The sequence below is a fragment of the Lonchura striata genome, chromosome 3 (genome assembly GCF_050655825.1).
Source record: "Lonchura striata isolate lonStrDom1 chromosome 3, ASM5065582v1, whole genome shotgun sequence".
NCBI lineage: Eukaryota > Metazoa > Chordata > Aves > Passeriformes > Estrildidae > Lonchura > Lonchura striata.
Genome location: NC_140705.1, coordinates 57,225,382 through 57,249,051, shown reverse-complemented (window position 1 = coordinate 57,249,051; position 23,670 = coordinate 57,225,382). Strand labels below are relative to the sequence as shown.

General features: G+C 38.8%; 1 protein-coding gene across 11 annotated transcripts in view; it reads right to left on the bottom strand.

Annotated features, from left to right (window-relative positions):
* PLEKHG1 (pleckstrin homology and RhoGEF domain containing G1) overlaps window positions 1-23,670 on the bottom strand; it is a 123,001-nt gene that overhangs the window by 4,098 nt on the left and 95,233 nt on the right. For all 11 annotated transcript variants that reach the window (XM_085576528.1, XM_085576532.1, XM_085576531.1 and 8 more), the window contains 14 exons: window positions 21,295-21,364; window positions 14,338-14,384; window positions 13,710-13,860; window positions 12,597-12,728; window positions 10,073-10,255; window positions 9,889-9,984; window positions 9,689-9,775; window positions 7,809-7,842; window positions 7,252-7,347; window positions 5,372-5,410; window positions 4,879-4,901; window positions 3,756-3,974; window positions 2,546-2,653; window positions 67-1,735 (listed from right to left, as the gene is read on the bottom strand). In XM_085576528.1, coding sequence (XP_085432654.1) covers window positions 67-1,735; window positions 2,546-2,653; window positions 3,756-3,974; window positions 4,879-4,901; window positions 5,372-5,410; window positions 7,252-7,347; window positions 7,809-7,842; window positions 9,689-9,775; window positions 9,889-9,984; window positions 10,073-10,255; window positions 12,597-12,728; window positions 13,710-13,860; window positions 14,338-14,384; window positions 21,295-21,364 — 2,954 coding nt within the window. The remainder of the gene's footprint in view (window positions 1-66; window positions 1,736-2,545; window positions 2,654-3,755; window positions 3,975-4,878; window positions 4,902-5,371; window positions 5,411-7,251; window positions 7,348-7,808; window positions 7,843-9,688; window positions 9,776-9,888; window positions 9,985-10,072; window positions 10,256-12,596; window positions 12,729-13,709; window positions 13,861-14,337; window positions 14,385-21,294; window positions 21,365-23,670) is intronic.

Below are 23,670 nucleotides of genomic sequence, written 5' to 3'. Positions count from 1 at the left end.
GTTCAGAACACAAAGTTCTGAAAGTTACTGAAGAAATGTATCTGTACAGAAATGTTTGTAACATACCAATAGCAGGACCTCCTTGTTTCTTCTCCTCCAGAATAGCAGCAAGATCTTTGTGTTTCAGTTTCTGTTGCCTGCTAGCTGGCTGTTCCTGCTCTGGACTTTTAACTTTCAAAAGCTGGTTAGCCTTCTTAATTTTTTGGCTGTACTGCCTTGCCATCATAAAAACTCTGTTCTTTGTTTTATCCATGACAACCAAGTCATTTTCCATGCCCTCTGCAGGTGTGCTGGACAGAACACTATTGGCAGGCTCATATGGACTATCTGCAAAATGCATCTCACTGGAGAAGGAAGATCTGTTCAAACTCATAAAAGAGCTCCCCTTGCATGGTGTAGTGTCTTCAAGCCTAAGATTAGCCTCACTTATGGTGGCAGCCCTGGGCTTTACAGTTTTAGGGAAAATAGGAGTTTCTGGCAGAGAGAGAGTAGACAGTGAGTACTCTACATCTTTACTCAGTTCAGGTGTGCTACCAGCATGCAGCCTTTCCTGCATGTCATCTTTACAAACAGGAAAGGCTGCAAGGACACGGTCTCTTGTCTTTTCCTCATTTTTCTTGATGTAGTTCTCCAGATCATTCCAAATCTCATCTACTTCTTCTGAGAGTTTATCTGCTGCAGATTTATGTGACAGCGAGTCAGAGTTGGAGGAGCTATCGACTAAGCTCAAGTAGTCATTGTCAAGGGGAACACGATGGTAAGGACTTTCATCTTCACTGAACTGCAGACTCTCCTCAGAAACAAAATGTCGTAGATTGTCGCAATATGCAAAGTCTTTTTCCAAAAAACTCCTCCTTTTAGAGGATTTCAATGGGTCACATTTAAAATTCAATAGAGATGTTTCTGGAAGCCGTATGGTGTCATAGATGTTGTCTTCAACAATTCTGAGCTCATCCAAACTTGAAGTTGGTGCTTCTTTACTGAGCAATATCTCCTCCCTGCTAGCATGAATTGAGGTCCTCTTTTGATTTGCTGTTTTCTTTTTGGAAGTTGAATCTGAGCTGCTTTTATTTTCAACCTCATACAGAGAATCTCTAGCTGATCTCCGAGGACCATGTCCTGTCTCCTCCCTTCTTGTCAGACCCATCAGCTTTAAGTCTTCATAGCTTATATTATCATAAACATGTTCAATATCATCAATAGTCAGCTCCTCCGAAGATTCAGGATACGCATTCCTACTGCTCCCCTCTGCTATCTTCACTTCCCTTCGAGAGCAACGCTCTCCTGTTTTATACCTGGGGCTGGCTGGGCACGTGTTGCTTTCACCAGCACTACTGGCCCGTCTAACAATTTTGTGACGACTGGGACTGGAAGTCTCATTTTGATGTGCTTGCCCCAAGTGCCAGCTGCATGGACGGCCAGAAGAACCCCTCCTTTCTCCACCAGGAGCTGAACTTGTGCTGGATGTAGACTCTGATGGTACAAACATCTGGTAATCATCTTCATCATCTTCATTCTCATAAGGTGGGCGCCGGCTGGGGAACAATGCCTGCCTGATCTGATGGTCTGTCCAGATGTTTCTGACAGAGGTACTTCCCCCCAGGATATTCATGATCAGAGAATTGCTCTGGGGTGTGCTGAACTGTCTAGGAGACTGCGGCTGTCGAGCGGTGCAGGAAAATGGAAGATCAGTATTCAACTGCATTGACTCTTCATCTGAAGGGTCCTTGGAGTTCTGTGGAGATTTGAAATTTGCATGTAACATTAGCATATCCCTGTAATAATACAGCAATTCCCTCTTTTCACAGGACTGCCATAGCACCAGTCTGTCCTGCAGCAGAGAATCATGTGGAGATGGGCAGGGCAAGTGCTCTCTCTCAACAGAGAGTGAGGGATCCAAGGTGGCAGTGCCAGACTACTTTACCTCCTAATCCTCCCCATGGCTCAGAGTTCACCCTCAGTGTTTAATAACATCTTACTTCAAATACAAGACAGTAGCTTATGTTAATGCATGAGTAAAGGCAAATTTGTTTGGCAGGAGCTACATTAAACCTTTTATGCTAACCCTGCAGTTTCACAGTTGGATTAAGCTAATCTGACTCTGGGCTTGTGCCAAAAGTTTTGTCCTTCTCCTTTTCCTTGCCTCTAACCGCAGCAGAAAGTAATCTTATGCTCTCTAGCACATGTCACTGAAAATGTCTTTTTCTTTTTAGTGTAAGTTTTCATCCAGATCTAATTTACAGCAAGGCCACGTGCTCTCTAAAGCCAACATAAAGGATGCCTCAGATATTGCTGGCCAGAGTCTGGGGGAGAGAGGGAAACATAATTCCTTTTGTCTTAATGCTGATTGGTTTAGTTAGTTACTTGTTTTTCCCAGCCCCCAAAGGAAATAGTCTTTTGTCATAGACATGAATATTTTAATGATATGAACATTGATACATGACATAAACAGAAGATGATGTATCTGTCAACCTAGGGAAAACAGATTTCTTTGAGCTACCTATAATGCATAGCACAATAGAAGTAAAAACGAATGATTACTTACTTGCATTTCACATTTATTGAGATTGAGACTTCTCCGTTTTTCAACGTTTTCAGAAGCTTGACTATTAAGTCTTTTTCTTCCCCCTTTTGATTTCTGCAGTGAGTTTTGCTGTGATTTTAAAGAAAAAGATGTGAGGGGTAATAAAACCTACAGTTCTTTGTACAGTCTGGTTCAGAGGAATTACTAGGAGCTACAACATGTCAAGGACTTATACTGGGAGATGAAATAGCTTATGAGTCGCTAGCACTGCCACAAGAATTACTCGGAGCTTATAAAACCTGTAAAAGTATCATTGCAACATCTAGTAGTAACCACTAAGCTAACTGTATCAATTTTTTGGTGGCATTTTTTGTGCTTACTCATTCTTTCATTCTTAGTTATGGTGTCAAGATGGGAAATTACAAGACACTGCACTACACTGGTACAAGATATTATTTTATGAAATATTTATAATGCAAATAGTGTAATTTCAAAGAGGAAATGCAGTCAGCTTCAAAAAGAATCTCAATAACTGGTTTCATACAATTCACAAAATAGATGACCCACACAACAATATGACCTCAGTATCAACTAAATCAAATAAACTGAAAATCTAGATTCTTTAATACAGCTACATTTTGAAGTTGGATTTTTAGTCTTTCAAAGGTACTACATATGTGTGGAAACATCATATTGAGTAAGAAAAAGCTACCATCTGTGCAGTAGTAAGAGATATAGACTATCATTTTCATAAATCCTACTCAAAATTTCTCATATTCAAGTTCACACATCCGTAGCTACTGCCAGAGGCTCACAGATCAAGAAACATCCCATCACATGCAGCAATGTCTGAATCTTAATATAATATTCAAGTCATTGCTTTGAAGGCACTACCTCTGTATGAGGCCTAAAAAGGTTTTTGCATGCCATCAGCATCAGGAAAAGCCAGTTGTGTGCAACAGGTAAAACTTTTTTGTAACAACCAGGTTGGAAGTCTGCAAAGGACTAAGTGAAATTCAAGTAGTGGGAATTTCTCCCTCTCTATAGGGGCTTTTACTTCTTCTCTGTTAAAATACAAGTGAGTATTGTGTGAAGCTTACATAAAAATGTTTCTACGGAGAGGAAGTTGTAAATATTTGCAATGCATTCCTGCCTCTTTTACATATAATTTTAATGCTTCTTCCATTCTCCTCAGGAAAAAATAATTTATTTTTCCCCCTCTTTTTCCTACCTGTTCAGACTCTTCTTCATCATCAGCATCAATCAGTTCTGTAGCAGAAGTCTGAAGAGTCTCATCATGATCACTACTGTAGGCTGGTTCAATAGACTCTTGAAATTGGCTCTCCAGCCCACTGGATTCCAGCGAAACCTTTTTCCTGGAATTCAGCAGCACTTCACTTGATCCTAGTTTGGTGGCTTGAGATAACAGGGCTCCTTCAATGCCCATCCGCTAAAAAAAAAAATAATTATGAAACTTTGATTAAAATTTTATAGAGATACTATATTTTAGTAAGATTCTCTTATATCAGATTTACAGGCAACATTTAACCTACAGTCAGTTAGCTGCACCAAAATGAGATTTATAAAGAAATAAGTACAACAACCAGTACTTTCCATATAATATTTAGAATTGAAAAAATATATGCAAAAGACCCCATTCACATCGAATCCTGGGCTTCAATATTATGGCATGACAATTAAGTAATATCTAATGTACTCTGTTTATAATACACACACACTTTTAAAAAATTCCATCCTAAATAAAACCTTAAGACCTAAAATTCAAAATGAGACCTTCAAACTGCACTGAATAAAAATTCTTACAGAAAATGTAAAACTTAGAAATGCTCATTACAATCTGCTTAACCTGCATGTTCTCTGTTTGGTGACATATCATTATACATGTATACACACACACACACACACATATATATATATATATATATATATATATATATATATATATATATTTCTCAGAGTAAGTTGAAATTTTGCAGTCTTATTTAATAAATGCAAATACAATATGACCCAAAGATTAAAAACTATTTTTACACACTGCACTTCCTTGATTCTAGAGATATTTTTAAGTATCTTATAGCACTAGTAATTGATTGGACTGTATTACAAACCACAATGGGTCGGTGATTTTTTTCTTTATTAAATGTTCTCAAACTAGTAAGCTGTATTTCTACTTCTTTCACTCCAGTAATCTTATTTGACATGCTAAATAACATTTATGCATTTGTCTTCATTCTCAAGATCAACACAACCAAGATGATGGAGATTCTCTAGTAAATACTGTGCTCTAAAGTTATATGAACGGGCTTAAACAAGGAATTTAAGAAATTTCTTACCTTCTGCATATCTGGGCTTACATCTGAAAACAAAAACACATCAATGAATAATCAAACTGGTGTCAGGCTATGCCCGTTTCAATGCGACCCCAATTATGAATTCCCCAAAGAGGGTTGAATGCAGCAGCAATTGAACAATCAGACTATATAGGATTTCTGATAAAGCAGAGACAGCATGAGCTTTACCAGAGTTCCACCTGAGGTCCTGATTTTGCAGCACTGCTATGATTTGAGGAACTGTTTACAACCACCAAGACTTGGTGTGTTCAGTTCCTAGGATGTTTACAGGACCAATCTGCACGTGTGGAAAAGCAGATATTAGATTTAAACACAAACATTTTGGGTTTTTTTGGGTTTTTTTTTTTTCTTCCCAAAATTCCTCTTCCTCCCACTAGTGTATTTAGGGACGGTTACAAGAAAAAAGAATCTGTCTTCAGTTGTTTTACAAAGCACAGGAGCACCAGGTTAGTAAACAGTACACAAAGTATCTTACCATTTGACTTCAAAACTTTATGGACTCTAGACGAGGGTTCTGAAAAAGAGAACAATGTGTTTACCCACTGTGGCATTCCAAAGAAAGCTATAGGCATCCTGGAGAACTCTTTTTTTAACATGCATATAAAAATTTTAATTTCTGAGCCCACACAGTGAAGCCAGATTTTAATTTCTTTATTTCAAAATTTCCTCACAAAGAAGATTTGTTGAAATGTCAAATCTACAGCTGTTACCAAAGCGCATATTTGTTTCTTAATGCAATAGCAGTAGCCCTCCATTCATTAAGGCACACTAAAATTTTTATCCCATGCAAAGATTCCTGCTTTCAAAAGACCTTATCACCTCTGTTACTGTTCTGCAGTGTTAGAGGTTTTCTATTAGAATTATGCATAAGGTACCAAAGTCTTAGATGTGCTTAGAAAGTGTAAGTAGCTGAAGATTACATAGGAAGCTCTTTGATCAGTATTTTGTATTCTTCCTTTCACAGAAAGAGCAGCACCAATGCAACAAAGGTGTGCAAACCCCCAGAAACAATGGAAAATGTACTTTCAAACATAATTAGAACTTGACTGCTTTTCAGGCACAAATGCTGCTGTATGTTAAATCATTACATCAATGTCCTCATGAGCCTTGTTCAAGCCATTCCCAATATACAATGTTACACACCAAACTGGAAAGGTCTTTAAGGAGACAAAGAGGGGAACACAGGGACTGCAAGAAGTGACCCAACTACAAAGACATTGATAGTGTCTTTGAGAGTAATTATGGCAGATGTTTGAGCTAGGAGGGCAAAAAAAGCCCAGAGTCAGCAAAGCCACCTCTCAAATCTCTATTATTCATAAGGCAAACATGGCACTATGTCTAGATAACAATCATGTTTTGAAATAATAAGCCCATCATAATCAGGATGGACTACTTCTGAGACAAGAATAACTGCAGTAAGGGTGGATGTCAGACTTAAATAATGTGACTGGCTTTCCTGCATATGCACTTTAATCTATTAGAGAGTACCAACTGTTCTTTATATATATATCCACCATTACAAATGTATATTCCTTAAATTAAATGCAAACAGTAGATAAAAAAAAGAAATTACAAGAACAACAAATGGTTTATAAGATACTTCATCCACATTGGGAGATACTGTGCCATGTTAAATCTGCCAGGAGTGCAGATTAGAAAACAATTCCATGTACCCAGCCTAACCCACCACTAAAACCTGTGGGAATCCAGGGCTTCCCTCTGGCTGCCTTGGAAGGCCTGGGACCCTGGCAGGGGATCAGGAACCCCCCTGTACAGAGCCCCAAGAAACACTGTCTCTGATCTCTGTCCATGGAAAAGAGTTTTCAATCTTACAGGATGAATTACAAGCTCTGAGTGATTGATATAAGTAATAATTAAGTGTGGCATGGGTGCAAAGGTAAAATTTTAGGATTCTAGATTAGGGGTTCAAAGGGCACAGGATGGAGGAAATTGGGTGTGTCTTGTCCTTTTTCTCCTTCTTCATGCCCTCCATATTTCACTGTAGTGTTGGCATTTTTCTATTTGTTTAGGCTGGGGACACACTGTTCAACGTAGATGATAGATATTGGCACATTATTGTAAATACAGCACAGGTAGTTTCTGGTATTTAATGTTTGTAACATCCCACTGAGGGCAGAGCCCCACACGCTGCCCTGCAGGACAGACCTGCAGCGGGGCAGCAGAACATGTTATGGATAAGCAAGAATAAACTACCTTGAACCCCAGCACAGAGGAATTATGACTTCTTTGGCAACGGGGCAGAAAGACAGAGACTTTCTACAATCTCGGAATCATCAACACCACAAATTCCAACAAAAACCTTTTGTCATCTAGGGTGTAAATGAGTTTATTCACCTGATTTCCGTCTCACTCTGTGAGGAGCAGTGCCTTCCTTAGGCTGGTATGATGATTTCGTTTCTCCCTCAGGGCTATAGTGGAAGCCTGGGTGATCTGTGGAACAAGCAGAGGCACAGGGAATAAGAGAGTGACAAGGATGGCACTTCACACACCTTGTAAGCTCTCTTTGGAGGCAGTGCCATCATCCCTTTATGCCTTATACAGTTGCACCCCATCAGAGTCTGAAGCTACAGAAGCAAGACATGCTGCTGCAGGGCAGCTGTTACCCAGGCAGCCATGGGAATGCTTTACCCATGTAGCTGTGCCTGGCTCCAGAGGGCTAACCCAGGAACAATTACCCACCACCATCATGTTTGTTTGCCAGTTTCTCAGTCAGAGCCTTCCCAACAAACTCTACAGGATCTGCATCTAATTTTGCCTTTTTCAGCAGGGTCAAAATTCAAGGAACCTAAGCCTGGCCTTCTTCCATCTCAGATGACATCAACAGCTAAAGCCAAAATTTTGAAGATGGTTTTATTAATTTTTAGAACAAAAGTGAAAAAGAACCAACTTACATATGGCATCCATTTCAAGAATTGCCTGCTTGGCCTGGAAGAGAAAAAGTAACAAATGAAGGAGTTAAAACTGTTAGTAGCAGGACAAGTTGTATTGCATATTACAGATAATAGTGAGCTTATATACAAATAATAACAATTTTAATTTGGGAACTAATAAATATGGTTAGCAGCATTTTTTTTTGTTTATTTGTTTTTTTTGTTTTCTCTGTATATTGGACATATTACACATGGGGAGGAAAATTTTGGGTGGCAGGAACTCACCAGAGTTTATCTCCAGGTCTGCACAAAAAACTGTTTTTCACTTTACCAAGACTCTGTCTTGCGTGCCCACCTCTGCACAGGCGGTGCAAGGAGAGGAAGAGTGTGTGTCAAAGACATAATTTGGTATAAGTAAGATTGATGCAGGATAAAGAGCATCTCCTGATTGTTTAAAATTTGTCCCTTTTTTTAAATAGGAAAAAAATTCCGGATGTTTTACGAAGAATATCAGCTACTACATAAAAAAATAATCGAAACTGAAATATCCTGTCTAAGAGGCTTGCCCTTCTACAGGTGCAGTTTGGTAATTTTCCACCAGGCGTCACATGTGGACTACTATTGCATTCTCCAGAAGCTGGGCAGACAGAAGCCTCACAACAAGCTATTTCTGGTTCAACAGGAAAAAAAATTAAATGTACAGATAACTTCAAAGATGTATTTCATTAGACTTTTCTCAAGTGAAGTTATTTCTCTGAGCAGAAAATATTTTTGGTTTCACTTTTTTTTCTACAGATAAAAAAAATTGAGTAAGAAGTAAGGAAAAAATTCTAGAAAGGCCAAGATCATGTTGTATTTTTTTTAACAACCTAATAAACTGAAATTAGTATTTGCAGTCTAAGTATGATACTAGCATAAGCATTATACCTTCAATAGACTTTGTTAACAAAAAGAGAAGAGGAGAATTAGCAATAGGACTTGCTAGGGGTTTTTTTCTTCCACTAAGTCTCTTTTTGTCACACTGTTGAAAATGCATGTTAGTACAGTATGGTGCATGTCAGTCACAGGTAACATTTTTTAGCCATTACAGCATAAAACTGAGTGAAAAAGCAGTCAGGGAAACTGGAAAACCAAGAATAAACTCAGTGTGAAAAAAAACTCTTTCCACACCAGTCAATGCCTGCTGTGTCTTGGCAAGAATTAATGAGAGTTAACCCCCTTTGAGAGGTGCTGTATGTTACACTGGGAGACATCACCTGAAGCTGTATGACTGGATTTCATAAATAAGGGGAGGAGATTTCCTCATTCCAAGATATTACAGCTATGAATATGATATCAGTGCCTCATTTTTTTCTGGCATAAAACTCTATAGCTGTCGCATCAAAAAGGGCCAGATGTCCCAGCTAAGGATGCTGGGTTGAGGATGGGTGTGTGTAGTTGCAGTGAAGAGTGTTCTGCCAATGGCTTCACTGCTACTATACCTAACCAAGACTGATTAAATTTAAGAAAACCTATACTACTGCAAATAGTGCATCCCAGTGATCTGCAGACAGGCAAAATCAAGCTAAAATGTGCTCCTAGAGTAAAGCTTTCTGACATTGCATCTCCATTACTTATGTCTTGGCAAACAAATGCTACTAACCCATTGTTCTACTCCCATACCAAGCCCTGCGGATAATTGTAGTGGAACTTTCCCATAAATTCTGAGTAACTTTTAAAGATATAAGAAAACAATACATTAATTAACATCCTGAAGTCTAAACTCTCTGTATATTGCATGCATCTTGCAGTAAACAAGAGTGTTTTAAGTTACTACCCATACAAGGAGATTTCTTGTGATTTTGTTTGTGGTTGTTTGGCTTTTGTTTGGTTAGTGTTTGGTTTTGCCTTTTTTTTTTTACCTTGGCAGGAATTTTAGCAGGATGATTTTCTAGAATTAACCTCTTCAAGTGAAGAATCCAAAGACGCTTGTCTTGCTGCGACTTTGCCTGATAAAAAAATTGAGCACCATGAGAAAATGCATTCCTGCACTATGCAGAGCCATAAACACCATCTGGACATGAGCCATGTTACCCAGTGGGCAGGGAGATTTCTGTGGTACCTGAACTGTATGTTGCATCTTAGGATTTTTGTAATGGAAGACACTAAAGCTAAGTGGTTCCTTTGGTATTACTTCAACAAGCATGAGGTTTCCACACTGCAATGAAGAGAGGAAACAATGTGAATCGCAGAGGACTTTTAGGAAGACCTGTAGGCAGCACATTACGACCTGCTCTCTGACATACCAGTATGTGAGCTTTGTATGCAAACATTTCATCTCTCTTTTTTGTAATTAGCAGCATCTTGTCGAAGAGGAACAATGTGCGCTCATTTTTGGCTCGCTGAATGCGGAACGTTCCTTCTAACACCAGCTCCCCATAACTCGTGAGGTCTGGCCCTTTCCAGTTAGTGAGCAAACTCTGTATCTCCTGCAACAGGTCAAAGAACAACAATCAAAATTAATTTCAGAGATTCTGTTGAAACAAAAGACCCAAAAAATCTGCTGAGGCCATTCCTATATAATGTTTAGCATCCAACAGCAGAAAGTCACCAGACACCAATCCTGAGGCTGTCAGGTTATATATAACATTGCAGCCAGGTGCTTGGAGGCTCACTGCAAAGCCCCCACTAAAACATGCCCTGAGTTCTGGTTACTGCCTCTACATGGACCCAGCAAAGAGCCTTGAACTCCCTGGGGCAGCCTGTAATGAAAGAGCACAACCTCTGCTCCCCTTGCTCCCAGAGATGGAAAATCTTTTGTAATTCAGTCATCAGTCTCTCTCATGCTCTCCTTCATGTCCCCAACCAATCCCTCTTAACATTTCCCTCTCATTCCTGGGTATCCTCCTGAAGCTGTGTGGTCTCCCAGCGTGTGAATTATAGTGCTATGTCCATGTCCTATAGGTCCATCACAGAAGACACTTCTGTGAGGTGTTTGGATTGAAGAGATGATTCCCAGAAGACTAAAGGACCACAAGTTATTCCGTTAACTGAACATCTGAATATTTGCTTGTATATTAATGATTTGTGTAGATACCACAGATATTTCTCACCTTATTTATTATTTAGGGAAAAAAAAGAGGTTGGAGAAACATCTAAGAACATTTTCACAAGACTGTGTCACTTAGCTATGGCTATTCTGTTTCCTTAAACACCTTGTGTTTTCCGTCAATGGCAATGGCATAGGACTTAAGCACAGGAAATCCAATTCTAAAATCAGGCTAAACTTTTAACTAGGAAACTCTTTCAAAACATCCATTGGACTTTAAACCTGGCAGCATTAGTAAAGCAGGTACAGATTGCCTCATCCTAGGTTGGCCACTCTAGGACATTAGACTTTAATAGAGCTTTCAGCTAGAAAACATTTTCTAGCTAGCAGTCCATTTGAAGTACCAATGCAGGCTAAAGCATTCACAGGAATAAAACCCCAAAGCAGCCCACTTTGGCTGTTAAAAAAAAAAAAAAAGTTGTTAAAAAAAAAAAAAAGGCAAAAAAAGAGATTTTTTTAAAAGTTGAATTGTATCAGATCTCTCCAGGAGCTTGTAAGTAAGTCAGGATACAGCACAGGGATCAAGCCCACCACTCTTGAGGGACACTTAGTGCAGGAACTGCTGCTGCAGTATGTGCAGACCACATTGCGGTGTGAGAACCTACAGAAGGCCTATCCCTACAACTGCAGAAACAGGTTTTACTTTTTTAAGAGGGAACCATGAACATAAACATTTTCCACAAACGCATACATTTGCCAGCTGAGCTCAATAAATTTAAAAAAAAAGCTTTTGTTTTTTCCAAAAGCATTTAACCCCTATTTATTTCTGAATATAATTACTCAGATTTATAGCAAACTGTTGTTAAAAGTCATTAGAATGCATTTCCAGCAATATGTGGCAAAGGTTACCTTGCTGCAGGCAAGACATTGTAAAACGTTCTGAACACATAAACAACAGAAGCACAAAAAATAAACAATCATTAAAAAACCCCAAAATAGAAAAAAGAAAACCACAAAAAGTGTGAATAAATTTTATGTATGTTTTAAAAAATGGGCAAAGAATTACATGATATTGATTTCTGAAATGGGATAAGCTTATTACTCCCTTTTATAAGCTAAAAAACCCCCGCAATTTTCTTAAAGCGATGTAAATATTGAAAATGTAACATAAAAATGTGATTCACTGGGAACCTGGAAACAGAATGAGAGCATAAATTCTACAGAAGGGCTCACTCCTTGCTCTTGATGACAAAAAATACTCAGTGTGTAGCTTTTGTTTCTTCTCTCCAAAAAATCTTCATTTGAGGTGAAGCTAGAGTTTTTCCAAGTATCATGTTTCTAGCAACTGATAATGAGTTTTCTAAAACCTAAGAGGAAAGTACTTAAACAAGAATCAGCAAAAGAAATGCCTCAAAACAAAATTAATCAGCACAAAGGGAAGAAATCGGAAACCACAGGATTTCTGAACAAAGCCATGCCCTAGGGTTGTACAGCAGTGCAGTACAATTGAGGGAAAGGAAGAAAGAAGAGTTATCTTAAGTTCCATATTACTGCAAAATAAATGCTTTACAGGATGCTGCTTGTAGGTTAGAGATGTCTGAGATTTTCCTGCAGCAGTTATGACCATGGTTTCCAAGATCAAACAGCCACAGGCATGCTCAACAGGAGTCTAAATTATGACTGACAAAGATTAAAAGAAAAGATAAACCAAAAAATGTTAATTGCATATATATTGACAAAACCAGCTCACAAACACTCATGAAATCTCTCTGGGAACTCACTTGGAGCCTGATGGCATGTTCATGTTTCCTCTTCATGTCATTTATATGCCATGCCACTCTCTGCATGGTATCTATGGCATCCAGCACCACATCATAGCCCTCAGTGTCCTTGTCAAGGTGGTTTTCTATTTCCTAAGACAAAGAGAAAAAACAGAGTCCCCTTATTCCTAAGTGAACTTTTCCAGTCGAATGCAATACTGTGTTTTTATCTGCACTGTTTTGTCTGTGCACCACAATCACTTGAAGGCAACGTTCCTGCCTTTGTTAGTAATGTGTGTTGCTATCAATTTGATTAATGCAAGATGACAAACTGAATCAAGCCTTTGGGGTCAGTTTAGCAGCAAGGCCTCTTGAAGTAGCCAGTGTGACCAGAAAGGCACAGAAAGAGAGTGCAGCACACTGACAAGAGATTTTTCAGACTGCATTTAATGGCTTTCCTACAACACAGAACATTTCTACACACTTACAAAACCCTGATGGAATTACACCAGGCTTTGCTTTACAGTTGGAGAGCAGAAAGTACCATGCGTTTAAAATAAGGATCAGTGTCTTTACACTTCACTAGAACATGACTCTCTAATAGGAAACATATGTGGAAAATGTTAACAATAAAGCATGAATTTCCGAAACTTGCTTAACTCAATTCACTGAATGTGGAAAGAGTCCCCACTTCCTCCATCATTCCTCTCCACAAAATTCTTAGAAGTCAGGGTGTTTATATGTATTTAGTCCTTCTTTCAACTACCCCCAGCATTGCAACATGTGGAAAAACACTGTTCTTCATTGGAACAATGAATTTGTGTACAAATTGTTTAATCATGACAAGAATTTTCCAAACAACTTAAGAATTACAGACCAGCTTTCAAGAAAAGTGCTAATTATTTGGATGCAAAGACTGATGCAATATGTCTAAAATAATTACCATAAATTTCCCACTCCAAATAGATGCATATGGTGTGAAGTGACAAAGATAGAAAGTCTCCACATGTTGAAATCAAATACCCACAAAAGGAAGAGCATTTAAGGAAAAGCAGAACCTTTCTAGCCACCAAGCCTTGTACCAGAGGAAGGAACCCTGACATGCAGCAGCCCTAAACTAAATACATTTCTTACGTGCAAAAGCAGGTGGTACTTGAGGATGCGTTGGACAGGTTTCAAGAGGTATGACCCCAGGGGTAGAGAATGCTGCAGTGCTTCTTGCCGCTCTCTGAAGAACTTGGCCAGTACCTTGTTCCTCATGCACTCTGTCAGCACAGCCACAGACCTGAAAACATCAATACACGGCTTTAAGACACTCTGTTCCCGTAAGTCTGTAGGCAAAGTAAAGGATTGCTTCCTTTTTAGTTTGTAAAAAGGGGCAGCAGGTTCCCATTCTAATAATTGCTGTTTCTGTTGTTTGGTTTGGCTTTTTAAAAATTTATCTTGTGCATTCAGCTATGTTCTCCCTTGACATGCAACCAGTCTCTCTTACTGGGAATTCTATAAGCAGCATTGCAGAATAAGACCATCATTCTCCAAGGAAGGGTAAAGCAATGGAACACAAGAATAGACAAAACAAAACTTCATCTAATAAAAATATTGTTGTTTTTTTTTTTTTTTTTTTTTTTTTGTACATAAAAGATAAATTCCCTCTGATTTAGGAAGGTGAGACGCTGACTTTTTTTTTTTTTTCATAGAGTGTAACTTGCATTACATAAACTGGGCAAAGGACAAAGGAAGAAAAGGAACCCATAATTCCTACCTTGGGTAGTTGGTGCAGTACTGTGTATATATGTGGAAATCTTCACTCTGCACAGGAAGGAAAAGTTTTCATAGATTGAGCTTTTGTCAAACTAGCAGCTAATGTGTGCAAGATAAAAATGATGTCAAGACAACAACTCCTTCAGCTCCTCACCAATGAATTCTCTGTGTTCACTGTGACAGTCCTAACACAAACATAATTTAATTTCATCTTTTAGGGGGGGAGATTTTTCCTTTACTTGAAAGAAAAGCCAAGAAAACCTACAAAGAGATAAAACAAGTGACTTCACAACAAAGTTTCTAAGGTACTCTGTGAAAATCTATTAATCTCAAAAAAAAAAAAACCCAGAAAACCAAAAACCCATCCAAAATACCATCACTACAGATACGTCCTTCAAACAGCTGGCAGCACTTATTTAGGTTTTTTGTGTGTTTAAGCACACCCATATCATAGAATCATATACTATCCTGAGTTGGAAGGGACCCACAACCACCTCCTGGCCCTGCACATCACACCATGCACCTGGTCTATTTACTGGGAGAATTAAGTTCTGCAAGTTATGTTTGGTGTGCCATTTTCAAGCAATTACAAATACTTTCACATGTGAGCACAGCCTAAGCGTGAAATTAGAAGCCACAAAAGCGATTTTTTTAAAAAGTAAATTATGTGAAAGCAGACAGCTATTACTCCAACAAGTTGCAACTAGATTTGGGTAGGTTTCCATACTTGTCTGTCACACTGAAATTACTCAAACTTAATGCTGATAAGCTTCTCAGAGCTAAAGTCTGAGTTTCATTTCTTTTTTCCCTGGCCTAAGATTTTTTCTTAATAATCATCATTTAATTCTATGTAAGAACAGATTTCCAGAAACATTCCCATGTGCTCTAAGTCCACATCTGCCTATGAACTTCTATCCCAAACAAGACACAATTTCTGCAGCTTACTGGAGTCCTAAAGGCTAAGAAAGCACTGCAGAATGGCAAAGTGCTCCCCATATCAATCACTTTTTCTTTCATAAGCCCTTGACACATAAAACACAATCCTCCAGCAGTGAGTAAGACCCTGGTTTCCACTCCAACTATCTTCAGAATGGGCTCTGGCATTCTGCAGCACAATAGCTGTGCTCCACGAGGGGCTGTCTCCTAGGGATCATTGCTGGTGAATGGCAAGACCAAACATCTGCATTCACAGAAGGCACAGTGCTCTGAGGAGCACCACCCCCGGGGAAAGGGCTGACACAGGCTGTGGCTTTTGTTTTTTCACTGTTGGGATTTGGTTGTGTTTCGTTCAGCCATTCATCAGAAAGAGCCATCTCAGGCAGCGCCCTTTGCCAATTCCAACGGCACTGGTCCCGTCCCCCTCTCCCGGGGGTAAAGCAGGTTGTGCCATTCATCTCTGCACTGAGCAGTGATCCATAAGGACCCTGTACAAAGTAAGATGTTACCCTGCAGGAGTACAAGTCATTGCAATTCATTTCAGTATGTTTTACTGGATTTCAGTATTCACTGTTCTGAGAAAAATAACTCAAGCAAACTTCTAAAAAATGTTTCCCCAGGGGACAGTGATCTCATTTACTCAACAGGTGGGCTGTAAGCTTATTAAAATGCTTCTCTTAGAAACTAACAAACCAACTAAAAGTGGTCTTGGTACAAATACAGTTAAATAATTTAGCTTGGTTTTTCACACTTGAACTAACTTTGTCATCGCAGCTAGGTTTTGTGACAGTGTTACCTATGCCCCATGTCCACATGCAGAGGAAGTGAGCCTGTGTCACAGCCAGTTCCTGTCCATGCTTGGAAACCCAGCCACAGCTCCAAACCCTCTCCCCTCAAAAGGAAGAATTAACAAACCTCAGAGCTGCAGATATTACATTGTACAATTTTCTTTGGCAATCACTACCAAACTAGCCAGCGCTCATAGTAAGCCAAGGTGCTTAAAGAGAGAACACTAAGGTGAAATTCAGTATGGTGAAAAAATATAATTTATTTTATATATGCATATATTAATTCAATATTTTAATTCAGGGAATTTAGGTATAAATTTTAATATACTCCCATAGCTATCTTAACAGAATAATACCATTTATAGAACTACTTCATAAGCAGAGTGAAGAACATTTTGAGCCAATTCCTTTTTGTGTTTTTATTCTGCTCATATCACAAGCTTATTCTGTTTTTCAAACAAAAAGGAAAAGAGTATCTGTTGTGAACTTTTAACCAATGAAAGCACTATCTGTAAAACAAACAAGGCCAAACACTTCAGTGTTACAGAGTAGGCTGTGTGCACATTCCCCTCAAAATCAAAAGCATGTCTGAAATTCCCAGTAGTCTTTTCACACTCTTGCTCTTTGGTTTGGCTTTTGGTTTAGGGTTTTTTTACACAAGGTCAGAACTACTTTTAGTGGTTGTTTTTTTTGTTTGTTTGTTTTAAAATAATTTTCATCTAGCTATTAAATGCAAAAAAATTGTATTAAAAAAAAGTTTCTTATGCCCTCAATACCTCTAAACCTTAAGAATGGTTTCACTATCACCCCTCCTTTCTGAACAGACATAACACCAAATTCCAACTGCACTTAATGTGTGCACTCGCTCCAATGAGCCACAGCTCATTTCACCACACAGAACCATCAGAGAGCATTTACTTTTACTGAGCAATGTGAGCATAGGGCCAGGAGAAAGTCAACTACATGTGTTTTGCCTCCAGGATGAGATTGTTGATACGCACTCAAACTTGCAGATCTCTTGTGAATCAACACCATACACCTTGCCCAGGCATTAGCTGGATTCATGTGAACATGTTGGGAAAGTGGCCAAGAGAGCCACTTCTGAGAGAAGCTCTTCCTCATCCTGACAAAACTGCACTGCTCAGAACAGGAGCAAAAGAAAAACCAAGAACTAAGATGGTTTTATTATTTTTTTGACTACTTTCACAACGTAAGGAAAACACCAGCTATGCTCATCAGTATTTCTTCCGACATTCTTAAACTTACTCAGCTTGAAAATAGTTTTGTTCACATCAACTGTCTTCAGACCAGATTAAATCTGACCCCTGCATGGAGACTGGAATTGCTCCAGAGATCAGTTTAAATCTGGGGGCCCAAAACTGTTGTGGTAGAAGCTGCAAAAACCTGAGATTCAAGCTCAGAGTTTGTCCACACTGATTGCAAGTCCCTCTCAAGAGCAAAGCGAAGTGTGGACAGGCCCCATCTATACTTGGAATCAATTTACTGTACATCTCCTCCACATACATTCCAGATCTTCCCTCAACTCAGTGCACTGTGCTTTTTTTATAGCCATAAAAGGCACTTTAAAAGAAAATGGAGACTGAGAGAATGAGCGGAGTCAGTGTACAAACTGAAGCCAATTGCCTGGATCTCCTCTTCACTAACGAGATGCTAGATTAAAGTAATTCTCCCTTTCCCCCTGGTTAAGCTGTTAGTGTGCCTTGTAGAAAACATATGTTCTGAATTTCTGGGGTGCTGAGTGAGAAGAGCGATGTGCCAGAATTCAGCTCTCCTTTAAAACAACTGACTTAAATGTAAACATATAGAATACTGAAGTCAATCTTCCGATTAACACTGGCATCATTACTATGAACATGAAAGACTGGACTGGCAAAAAAGCCTTATAAACAGTCTTCTGTGTGAATAATTAAGCCATAACTAAGCTTGCACTGGAACCTTTTTATTAGTCTCCAATTAGCTACCAGCAATATGTCTCCAAGAACTTTTACATCTAATGTTAATACAGCTCTTCTAGACAAAGAGAGATGATCAGACCTGGTATAAACTGAACTAGTATAACACTACCCTCAGAGGCAGATTATTTCCATGCAGCAGCCATCCTGCTCTGTAAAACAAATATCCATACCCACACCATCTGCATCTTGAGGCAGAAAAAAAGACTGCAATTCATGATTGGATAGCAGGTTTTAAAGTAAATGTGCTTTTCTGCATTTGTGTCTATCTGCCTATGAGTTATTAATGTATTAAAAAATTTGGAAGCAGAAGGATTCAATACAATGTTGTAAGTTGTTATTAAGTACTTCCATTTCCATAAAGTCATCGTTACTTTATTGGTAAATGAGTTTTATGTTACTGGCTAGTTTAGACTAAAAACATTGCTGAAGTCTGTTAATAAATTAAAGCTGCCATTTTAGGGGCTATTTACTTTGGGCACCCAGCACAAAAAATGTTAAGATAAAGATTCAAACCCACAATGATGTGTTTTTTGTTCAAATTATGCTGAAATGTGTTTTGATAATCTTTTCCCTTAAAAGTTACAAGGCTTTTTACTACCAAAGCATGAAAGTTATACACAGGAAACACAGTCATGTATGATTGTGTGAGAGAAGTATAATTTACTGTACAAGAAATTTTATTGAGCTAAACCAAATAACCAAGTTCAAAGAGAATGATCCAAAACTTTAAAAATCAAGCTCCCCACATCTTCACAAATGTAAAATATTTTATACAAGAAGCTCTAGAGTTACTTTAATCGTAACTGTTCTGTTACACTGCAAACCAACTTAATGTGATTTCATGAGTTCTAAGAAAGAAAGAACTTTTACTTTATGAAGTTACTGAGCTTCTTAAGAGTGCCAAAAGCAAACACAGCAACCACAGTGAAAGCCTGGTCATACCTTAAGATTTGCAACACCTACAATATTCACAGTTGGGTGAAAAAATGGCACTATGTGCAGAGTTCATATAACCTAAGCACAGTTCCACTGGAAGCATTCAAGAAGTTTCAGCACAGCTATATCCATTAGCTAAGGCTGTGAGCTATGACTTCAGCATGATAATATCCCTGTGCTTAACTCACAGTGAAGATCTAACACACTCAAAGCAATGAAACAATAAATGGCCAAAGTCCCGTAAGCCATGAAGGAGCACATGCTGCCAAAAAAGGCAGTTTTATTTCCACTTCTCGGTGCTGGGAAGACACAAGCAACCAAGAATGGACAACTGGAGTTTGTTAAGGCAGTCAGCAGTTGCTGTAATGAAATACTCGCAGCCAAAACCAGAACTGTGGGGTATTTTGGTATTGTTTGATTTTGCTTTTAAGTGTTTGCACTTGTCTGGATGAACCTAAAAAATGCCTGCTAGTACTGCAATCTCTAGCAATTTCTGAGCCATCGGGCAGTTGCCTGCCAATAATACAAATACTAAAATCATTTGACAAGGAAACAAAAGGCACAAGCAATGATATGCAGATGGGTTTTGGAACTAATGGCCAGAAAGTCTACCAGACAAGCCATTTCAGTTGGCCAAATTGAATGAAAAAGAATTCTTTCTTGGACTTATTATCAGTTGCACCATCTCCTGTTTTGCATCCTAGCAGAAGCAGTCCCAGTGGTCCCAGCTATAAGAGCAGAAATAGCAATACAGCAGAAATATCTACCAGCTCCAAACTGTTTTATCTGTAAATACCCTGAAGGCCTCCTATTTGGCTTTCACTGCACAGGCATTCTGCTGACTTACTCACAACTTCTTGCCCACCAGAACCCCAGACTGCTTTTATTAAGCTATTTTCTAATTAGCCAGACTCAGTGGGCACATTCTGTTCCAGAGGCAGGACTTTACACTTGCCCTTATCCCATTCTCTCTCCTCCTTCAATTCAATTCAATCCAGGCTACTTGTAGCAATAACAACATGCCATAAACCCCACTGCCATGGGGCAAAAAAGCATCCTACTTTTGTAGTAGTGGTGCCAAAACAAAGGTCTCTCAGTGCTTACAAAAGACCAATTACTAGATAAATTACAGCTTTCTCAAACTCAGCTGAGCCAAGAGATCTGATGAAACAGTAGCATTTAGCTGGTATCATCACTCTAATTTACTATAAAATCCCTTATGTCACTACAGTGCCAAACAAATAACTGAATTAATGAGAGGGTGGTCCTGTTAATCCTAAATCCATGTGTTAGACTTATTACATTGAATGCTTGGTGCTGACAATGCTGAGTTTAGGACAAAGTATAAAACATGATAGGCTTTAGCTTTTTGGTTTCTTTGGAGTTTTTTAATGTTTGGGATTTTTTTTGTTGTTGTTGTTTTTTTAATACAAAAAGGAAAACACACCTATAGAGAGATTATTCAATTTTAGACAACTACATGATCTCTCTTCCTCCAGAAATATCACAGAGATAGCATTATTTTTTTAACACATTTGGGCTCTACAGATTCAAGACATATGTAAATTCTTCAGTGAAGTCTGTAGTGAACTAGCATCATCTGAAGCCTAAATTATTTAATTTCTTGTTGTTCTATTCATTATAGCCATTCCTCTTCTCCCTGACTGGCTCTCTGTGTTTCCTACAATGAAGGTCATCTTCTTCCCTGCATTTCTGCTGCATCTAACCACTTCTCATACTCCATATTTTTGGCTTCAGTATTGCCCAACAGAATCAAGATCCTATCAATGTTCAGAAAATTCAAAGCATTACAGAGAGAATGGGATTTGAATCATAAGGCTAGATTTTGGGCCATTCCATTTGAAAAGAAAATTTAAGCTATAGTTGTGGGTTTCAGGAAAAATTCTCAGAAAACAATATGGGCGCATTTGGTATGTTAATGTTATTGTCTTTTTTAAGAATGCAGCCCAGTTTTACTCTCTAGTTGTTTTTAAGCTGACAAGGCATAACTGGAGTACCACTTGATCACCTACATTAGAGAATCCTGTAATAGTTGACCAAAAAACAGGAAACCCTAAAAATGAACTCAATAAACCATCTCAGATACACTTACTGAAGAAAATTACACCTCAGTCTTGATTTTTTAGAAATGCAAATTAGAGGCATATCCCTATCAATTACTAATAGAAATTCCTTCCCTTTCCACAGATTTGCTGACTTTCCTTGGTTAACATTACACAGGCTGTCAGGATTAGGTCTCAACAGCTAAAAATTTAATCTTATTTACCCCATAGCACTCTGAAACTGGTGCTGCAGACTTACCTTGGAAACAAAACAATCTGCTATAGCCACAGGATCATTTTCACAGTTTTCCAAATCTTGCAGAAGTTCACTAAAAAAAAGAACAGGACAAGGTAAGACAATTATGGCAGACCTTGGAATAGACACACCTGTATATTCAGAACCAGACACTGCTGTGCTATTCATGGCAGCACTTAATGATGCAGGGAGCCCTAAAAAGGGAACAAGAACACCTTTGGTGATGCCCCTTTCCCCCCCCCTCAGCTGCTGGGTTTTTTTATTTGCAGGTAGAGGAGAACTATAAGGAAATGGTATTCCTACTATTTCAAAATTCAAGTCATCAGGTTGACCATGGATTGGTTGTTCTGCTAAGCAAAGCTGAGCCCCTTCCTTCAAGTAGATGTCCCATCCCTAGAAATATTCAAGGCCATATTGGATGGGACTCTGAAGAACCTGATAAAATGGAAGATGTTTCTGCTTATTGCAAGGAGGCCAGGCACACTTTACAGGTGCCTCCCAACCCAAACTATTCCATGACTCTGTGACTGACAGTTCTTTAACAATAATCATAGTGATGCAGACACTTGTGCAGCTTGTATATCAACCAACATGATATAAAACTAAGAAAATTTAAAAGCTACTGAAGGATGTGCACTGTCTTATAAAGACTTTTTATGTTCTACAAGCTTTACCTGACCAATGGAGATAATGAACTGCTCTGAAAAATACTGGTGAAAACAAGGGACATATTTTCACACATGAAGAATGTTATAAAGCTTACTCAGGAAAATTAGTCTACTTTTAGTGTGTTTCTTCATTGAAGATAAAATGGTTAGCCTGGAAAAGGTTTTCTGTAAGGGAATATATACACATATATTTTACATGCATAAAAACAACACATGAGAGGATTTTATAATTTTTACTTGCCAAAGAGAGAATTAATTCATTTGAACAGGAGCAAAGCAATAACGGAGCCTGTTTTCTGTTGAATTAAACTCATTTATTAAAAATAAATCCACTGAAAGAGTTCAAGTAGAAGAAAACCTCAAAGGTTATCTCCTTGATCCAGACTTTTCAGTCCTACTGAAAGACATACTTTAAAAAATGAGAGAAGAAACTAAGTTTTCTGTCAAATTGTTCTCTAAAAGAATTTTCTTCTTCTCACCCTCTTCCCCCACCTCCCCAGAAAAAGCACACACACTCCCACATATGATTTTCCATTTAGGGCTACTTTTCTTCCAGTTCACAGCTGGTTCCCTGAACGAGTTTTGCCTAAGAGTTCCTAGGCCTATATCTAGGGATCTACCCTCTTCCCCTGTAAGCAGATAAAATTTCACTCTGCATGTAGAAAAAAGAATAAACCAGAAGAGTTTCCTGACTTTTTCTTTGCTTCTCTAATTATTGGAGGAAGGAAAGGGACAAATCAACATGCAGTCACAAGGAACAAAGGCAAGACCTTGGGTTCAGCAGTCACTAAGTCACTTTGTACAGTGACACTTTAACCTCTACACCTCAATTTCTCCCTTCATCAAAATGGGAGTGAAAATATGACCCTTGCTTGATACCCCACCGTCATGAAGCTAATTTACATCAGTAAAAGAAGCAAGCTGTAGCAATGGTGACCATAGCCATCAGTTAATACTGACTGACAGTGTCCCACACACAAGTTTTGGAAATAACATCAAATATGCCAAACAGGCTCAGAAGATTCCTGCTGTCTGGCAGTCAGATGTTCTCTTGATGGCCTAAAGTATGTAGCACCTGGACTGTCATTTTATTCCTACTTGTCTCAGACTAAACCACGTCATTTCTCCTTCATGATACAGAAGGGGAACACTTAAAGATTGTATATATTCATGCAATTGAGTCCATGTGTATGTGTTAAACACACTAGTGGTTTGTGTCTTCAGCACAAGCCCAGAGTGCAAGGGCTGTTTTTAAAAGAGTTTGTTACCTATACTGCACTCTCTTCTGTCTCATCTGGATGGTAAAAACAGGATTGGTAAGAGCAGTCTGCCATGGTAAAAACAGCAAAACTGTCGTGCTCAGGCATTCTGAAAATCTTAAATAAATTCCTATAAGACCAAGCTGATGTGAAAAAGTAGGGCTGCTATTATAGGCTACATTTAAGTACCTGGCAGGTGGCAGAAAGAACAACAGAGAAAAGTGTTGGTCCTGTTCACCTGAATATCCAGAGGTTTTCTGCTGGTCACAGTTCTTGGACTGTGCAACTGGCTTGTGCCAGCCAGGCAGGCAGGGAGCAGGAGCAAGCACTGCTGGAGGAACTCATGCTCTTTCAGGTGGATTACTAACAAGATTCAGACTGAAGCAAGACACAGGAGCCAGGGCCAGTTAAGACCACATACTGAGCTATATAGCTTGGGTTACTGTGGGCTG